This window comes from Heterodontus francisci, chromosome 28, assembly GCF_036365525.1.
Source record: "Heterodontus francisci isolate sHetFra1 chromosome 28, sHetFra1.hap1, whole genome shotgun sequence".
NCBI lineage: Eukaryota > Metazoa > Chordata > Chondrichthyes > Heterodontiformes > Heterodontidae > Heterodontus > Heterodontus francisci.
Window position 1 is genome coordinate 29629743 of NC_090398.1, and position 7273 is coordinate 29637015.

A 7273-nucleotide genomic window follows, 5' to 3' on the forward strand; every position below is an offset into this window, starting at 1 on the left:
GTGCCTGAACAAGGTGCCTTTCCTCCTGCACCAGCACTGCTACCACACCTGCCTTATATTTCCATCCATAGACAGCGCAGTGGGAAACAATCTCGAAATCACCACCATGATGTCTTGTTTTAGTTTACAGCTCAGGCCCTAATATTCCCCTTATAAATGTATTTCTATCTGTATTATTGGTTCTGACCATGACTAGTGTCTGCTCTCATTTTCATCAAACAGATGATGCCACCCGTTCCAGGATATTCTTTCCTCTGGCACCAGTGAGACCGTTTTCCATTCAGGTCCTGCTGCTGTCTGCAAATCTGTTTCTCTATCCCCCCGGGAGAGAATTTACCAGCTCTATTGCTCTGCTATTCTTGTGTCCCTTTTGCTTCGCTTCTCACCCCACGCCACTCGAAATGGTCCCCTGACCCATGGTGCTACGCTGTCACTCAGGAAGATCCGTCTCTATCCAGCTTTCAGTCCCAAATGCCAGGTATCTATCGGACAGTTCCAGTACTCAAGGACTCCCTCCACCTGTGACTGCAATACCCCTATAGGCGGTCACTAAGTCCCTCTTTCTACTCATCCTCTATCCTGTTCACTTTGAATCTTCCCCTCTGCTTGAACCTTCAGCCATGGCAGGAACAGACATTCCCAGATTCTGATGCTATTTAGCAAGGAAAAGTCAGTATTTAACATTGTTGTAGAAAGTTACACATTTATCTTGACAGTTGTGAGTGGGATAGTTTGCAGCGCCTGTTCCTACTTTAACAAATCACAACCTGTCAACCCAGATATTTGCACTTTATTGAAGTACAAGCAGAAAAATTAGTTTTTGTTGTTGCATAGAACCCAAACATAGTATCAGGCACACGGAATTTCCTGTGCACTAAATCCAAGTATTCTCCTAAAACATGGAGATTCTGTTGGAAGAAAGGTGTTTTTTGTTGTCCTGAAAGATAAAGGCTGTGAAATCGGACAAATCTTTCATTCCCTCCTTTATCTCCTGACTAAGCAATTACCTCGGGTGGGGTGAGGGAGGCGTGGTGTTTACATCCCAGTGTAGGTATAAGGATGTTTGATGTCTGACTTGGTTTGCATTTAACCCAGTTCGGATCAAAATCAATTTCATTCATCAACCATCGATTTGGTTATCCTCAAGCTGCTGAGTGAGTGAATTAACAATTTCTTGCAAACCGGCAAGGAAGAATGCAATATAAAAGCAAAATATTGCGGATGCTGGAAATCTGAAATAAAAACAAGAAATGCTGAAACCACTCAGCAGGTCTGGCAGCATCTGTGAAAAGAGAAGCAGAGTTAACGTTTCGGGTCAGTGACCTTTCTTAGAAAATGACAAATATTAAAAATGTCACAGGTTATAAGCAAGTGAGGTGGGCGTGGGACAAGAGATAACAAAGGAGAAGGTGTAGATTGGACAAGGCCACAGAATAGCTGACCAAAAGATCATGGAGCAAACAATATGTTAATGGTATATTGAAAGACAAAGCATTAGTACAGATTAGGTGTTAACGGACTGAATATTGAGCAACAGCAAGTGCAAACCTGAAAAAAAAACAGTGGGTAAGCAAACTGAACAAACTAAGATGAAATGAAATAAATGCAAAAAAAAGATTGTAAAAAATGTAACAAAAGAAAAAGTAAATAAAAATGAAAGTAAAATGGGGGGCTGAAATTATTGAACTTAATGTTCAGTCCGGCAGGCTGTAGTGTGACTAATCGGTAAATGAGATGCTGTTCCTCGAGCTTGCGTTGATGTTCACTGGAACACTGCAGTAATCCCAGGACAGAGTATTGAGCATGAGAGCAGGGGGGAGTGTTGAAATGGCAAGCAACTGGAAGCTCAGGGGTCCTGCTTGTGGACTGAGCGGAGGTGTTCCGCAAAGCAGTCACCCAGTCTGTGCTTGGTCTCCCCAATGTAGAGGAGTCCACATTGTGAGCAGCGAATACAGTATACTACATTGAAAGAAGTACAAGTAAATCGTTGCTTCACCTGAAAGGAGTGTTTGGGGCCTGGGATAATGAGGACAGAGGAGGTAAATGGGCAGGTATTACACCTCCTGCGATTGCAGGGGAAGGTGCCCTGGGACGGGGACGAGGTGGTGGGGGTAATGGAGGAGTGGACCAGGGTGTCGCGGAGGGAATGATCCCTTCATAATGCCGACAGGGGAAGGGAGGGGAAGATGTGACTGGTAGTGGCATCACGCTGGAGGTGGCGGAAATGGTGAAGGATTATCCTTTCGATATGGAGGCTGATGGGGTTGAAAGTGAGGACAAGGGGAACCCTGTCATGGTTCTGGGAGGGAGGGGAAGGGGTGAGGGTGGAGGTGTGGGAAATGGGCCGGACACGGTTGAGGGCTCGGTCAGCCACAGTGGCTCTAACACGAATTTCCAAATCCTCTCTGGCCATTGGAGAGGTGCCAGAGGATTGGAGAACAGTGAATATGGTACCATTATTCAAGAAGTGTAGCAGGGACAGACCAGGTAATTGCAGTCCGGTAAGTCTAACATCAGTGGTGCAGCGGCGGGGTACATTTAAAGTGATTGGTAGACAAATTAGAGGGGACATGAGGAAAAACATTTTCACCCAGAGGGGTCTGGAACTCACTGCCTGAAAGGGTAGTTGAGGCAGCGACCCTTAATTCATTCAGAAGGAGTCAGGATATGCACCTCAAATACTGTAATTTGCAGGGCTATGGATCAAATGCTGGAAGGTGAGATTAGAATAGGTGGATTGTTTTTCGGCCGGCACAGACACGATGGACCAAGTGGCCTCTTTCTGTGCCTTAAACTTTCTATGATTTCTAGCTTTCATATGCTACGCAATGTCCTACAACATTTATGCCACGACCAGCTAAGTTAATCACCAAACATATATACTGCTTCCCTCCGGTCCCCAAGCTCTTTGTGAAACACTGGTCTACCCCTCAATCATCCAGAACATCTGCTCCCTTTTGTAGAGCAGCTTTCCATTCAAGCGCAGGAGATGTAACATCTGACCTTTCACCTCCTCCATTCCCACTGACCAAAGCCCCAAACAATTCTTCTCGGTGATAAAGGGACTTGCTTCTACTTCTTATAATTTAGCAGCAGCATTCACTGGTCACGATGGTATCTCCTGGGCATTGGGAGAGGAGGAAATACAGAATTAGTGATTGCTTTGCTTAACTCTTCTGTTCAGTCTGCAAGCATAACCCTGAGGTTCCGGTGACTTTTCACTTTAATTCTATCTCCTGCTCTACCCTCGACCTCGTACACTTTTCCACTGAAACACAATGTGGAACAGCAGTGGATCTTTCGATTACACATTTTATAGCCTGTCGAACACAATACTGAGATTAAAAGCTTCATATTATAACTATTGCTCTCACCTTCTTGGACGGCTGGTGCTGATCATGGAAGATGCCTGAACCAGAGCCACTGGGAGTGGAAGGATTGTGGGCTGGTGCTTGGGGTGAGGATCCCCTGTTGGTACACAGCTGCCAAGCTGGTCTATGCAACATTGTCACTTTTCAGAAACACTGGAGCCTTCTCCACTTTGCCAGATTTTCCGCTCCCCTCCCGCCCTGTTATTCTGATGGAACCATTTACACCTCCTCTGGATCCATCCTGTTTTTAAATTTCCCATATGCTTTGCACCATCATCCCTTTTGTCATTAAATCACTCCTGCCCTCCACCCAATCACAGACCTGTCCCTTTTTTCCCTCCCCCTTTATCTCACTTTTCCCTGGCTCTGTGATAACTTTAAAACTGTTAATCTCTTACATCTTTCAATGCTGATAAAAGACCATCTGCCTGAAACGTTGACTCTGTTTCTCTCTCTCCACAGAATCTGCCTGACATGCTGAGTGTTTCCAACATTCTCCTATTTTATCAGATTTTCAGTATTTATATATTTTTTTCTCCAATGCTTAGGCCTAGATATTAACAGGGGTGAGTGACATCGTTGGGGAACAGAGTTTGAACTCCACAGACTGCCTCTTTTACCCTTGACAGTTCCCCACCTGAAGTGAGCCTGAGTGACAGGCTTGGCTTCCAGCCGGGCAGGGAGGACAGTGGAACAGGCCCCAGGACCAGGGCCATCCAAATACTCACTTCGGGGTATGGGGGAATCTGCCTAATATTGGGGAGGGTGTGGGTGGTGTCCAATCACTATGTGCAATGGGAAGAGAGTGGAGACATCTCTAATGGTTGAGCTGTCAAGGTCGGGAGGGTTAGCCTATCCTGGAGAGTGATCTGAGCCTGGAGACAGGAAGGGTAATGGGGAGTGTTTGATTCTCAACCACGGGGAGTGGGTCTCATATCCTGGAGTGTGACCTGAGTCTGACATGGTGAAGGGAAATGGGAAGAGGTAGAGCGAGTGTCTGATCCGCAACCTTGGGGAGGGTTCTCCAATCCTGGAGTGTGGTCTGAGTCCGGGGAGGTGGAGGGGGTGGTGGGACTGTCTGATCCAAGACTCGATGTGTAGTCTTGATCCTTTGGGTGACCGATTTTGGGGGGGTGGTGATCTGATCCCGGGGGTGTTTAAATGCCATAAGGTGATCCAATCCTTTGGGGGCATCTGATGTAGGAGGGTCCAATCCTGGGGTGGTCCAATCCTGGTAGTGGGTAGTGGGATCTGATGTGTTGCTCCCGGGGGAGTGTCGGGCCCAGGTGTGGAATGGTTCCGATTGCCAATACCTTTGTGTGGAATGGGGTATAACAGGGAAACATGGCCAGTCATAGTAAAACCTGGAAAACAGTTAAAATCAGATACCTCCAGCCTCATTGAAGTGGTGAAACTGCCAATAAGCATTCTGGTAGTGGTTGTCTGCCCATGCCCTCTCCCAACTCCGTTAATCCCAGTTGTGGGCAGGTGGGAAGTGGATTGGAGTTGAGCTTGAGATTTTTAAATTTCAACCTCTGAACCGCCTCCAACCCACCTGTTTTTGGTGCTAAAGTCCTGCTTTGGGTCTGACACGGAGAATATTTGATCAGTAATTTCCAGTCTTTTCTCCCTTCTCTCTCTGACAGTGAATCTACTGGCGATTGTGATCCTGTCCCGGGGAAAGTGTGGACTCTCCACCTGTCCCACTCTCTACCTGGTGGCCATGGCAACGGCGGATCTACTGGTCATTATCACTCAGGTCATATTGTACAGGATCAGTTTTTATTATTTCCCGGGATCTTTCCTGGGCATCACCCCTGTGTGTACTGTTATCATTGTCCTGCTCCGTGCAGCCATTGACTGTTCTGTCTGGTTCACTGTTACTTTCACCTTTGATCGACATGTGGCCATTTGTTGCCAGAAGCTGAAAACAAAATATTGCACCAAGAAAACTGCGGCAGTGATTCTATCAACATACTGCATTCTGTTCTCTTTAAAAAATGTCCCATTCTACTTTACATATGAACCTGGAGACATAATTGACAGTGTACCATGGGGCTGTACTGCAAAGTCTAGCCTTTTTACTGAGCCCGGATGGGTGGGATTTGACTGGTTTACTACAGTTTTAACCCCTTTGCTACCATTCGCTTTAATTCTGTTGCTGAACGCTCTGACAGTCAGACACATTTTAGTCAGTCGTATCCGTAAGGGGCTGAGGGTTCAGAGCAAGGGAGAGAAACACAGTGACCCAGAGATGGAGAGCAGAAGGAAGTCTGTGATTTTACTCTTCACCATATCCAGCAGCTTTATACTTCTGTGGTTGGTGTATGTTATAGATTTATTTTATTATACCACAATCGGACCAGCTCCCGGGAGTTCCAAGGATTCTGAATATATATTTCAACAAGTCGGCTGGATGCTGATGAATTTAAGTATCTGCACAAACACATTCATTTATGGGACGACTCAGTCCAAGTTCAGGGAGCAGGTCAAGAACACGGTGAAATATCCACTGACATCAATTATTCAATGAATGAATAAACAATATAACTGAGAGCAACCCAGAAACAGATACCAGTGTTTCCAGTCCATGAATATAACATTTATCCTCAATGGGCAAGTGGTGACTGACAGCTGGATGATCCTAAATACATTGTCCGGGTGCGTCACACACGCAAAAGAGCAGCAGTGAAGAGGGAAAGAGGTGACCCACAGCTCAAAATATACTGGCGGGGGTGGGTGAGGGGGGACGTCACAAAGGGCAAAGGGGAGCAGGGCTGCAGACAACACGTGACTGACAGCTTGATGACCTGGGATACAGTTACGGGTGGGGGAAGGGGGGGATGGGCAGGGAGGTCATTCATGCCAAAGACCAGTGGGGCAGTAGGTGACCATTTGAGGAGCGGGCAGAAAGGGGTAGGAAGTGAGTCAGCGCGCCCTCTACAGTGCAACAGGGCCAACATCAGACACAGACTCTCCTTCACCTGCATTCCATTCTCAGTTCCTCACATCTGCTTAGGAAACAAAATCTTTTCTTACAAAAGTAAAATGCTGCAGAAGCTGGAAATTCTCTCGTGTCAGTTGATTATTATTAATTACTTTATTTTGGGGAACTCTTTGTTGAGTCCCTCTCCCTTCCATTCCCACAAGCTAGACAATGCCGTCACACTCTATCCCTTTCTTCACGTCAAATAGGGATGTGTGTGGGGGTGCTTGGGGGATTCACAAGGTGCAAGAAATCGAGGAGTGCAGAGATCTAGGAGGGTTGAAGGGGCTGGAAGAGGTCAAAGATAGGGAGGATTGTGAGGCTGGAAGAGGTTACTGAGATATGGAGGATTGTATGGGCTGGAGAAGGTTACAGAGATATGAATGGGGAAGGTAAAAAAAAAAGCAAGTCGGTAAGGGCTGGAGGAAGTTCCAGAAAAAGTGCACATTGGATGGGTTGGAGGAGGTTACAGAGATAGGGCAAAATGCAGGGGCTGGGGGAGGTCAACAGCTAGGGACTAATATATGGACTGGAGGATGTTACAGAGATTAGGTGAGTTGTCGGGCTTGAGGAGGTTAAAAACATGGTTGGGGGGCGAAGGTGGGCGGGGTAAGGTGGGCGAGGCCTCAGAGGGATTTGAACACAAGGATGAATATTTTAAAATTGAGTTGTTTTTGGACCCGGAGTGAATGTCAGTTAGTGAAGGCGGGGAGATGGGTGAACATTACCTGCTGCGAGGTAGGACATGGGGGAAGCAGAAAAGTGGAAAATGGGGGGCCAGTCAGGAGAACGTTGGATTTGACAAGTTTGGAGATAACAAAGGCAGAGATGAGGATTGCAGCAGCAAGTGAGCTGAGGCAAAGGAGGCGATGGGCAATATCCACCCACCAGCAAACACTGAGTGGCACTGTGAGAC

At 46.8% G+C, this 7273-nt stretch overlaps 1 protein-coding gene across 1 annotated transcript; it reads left to right on the forward strand.

Moving 5' to 3' along the window:
- Nucleotides 1–5094: 5094 nt before the first annotated feature.
- LOC137345180 (probable G-protein coupled receptor 139) lies at nucleotides 5095–5904 on the forward strand. The gene has a single exon (XM_068008646.1). It carries the CDS (start codon nucleotides 5095–5097, stop codon nucleotides 5902–5904), a length of 810 nt encoding a protein of 269 aa, XP_067864747.1.
- Nucleotides 5905–7273: the final 1369 nt, after the last annotated feature.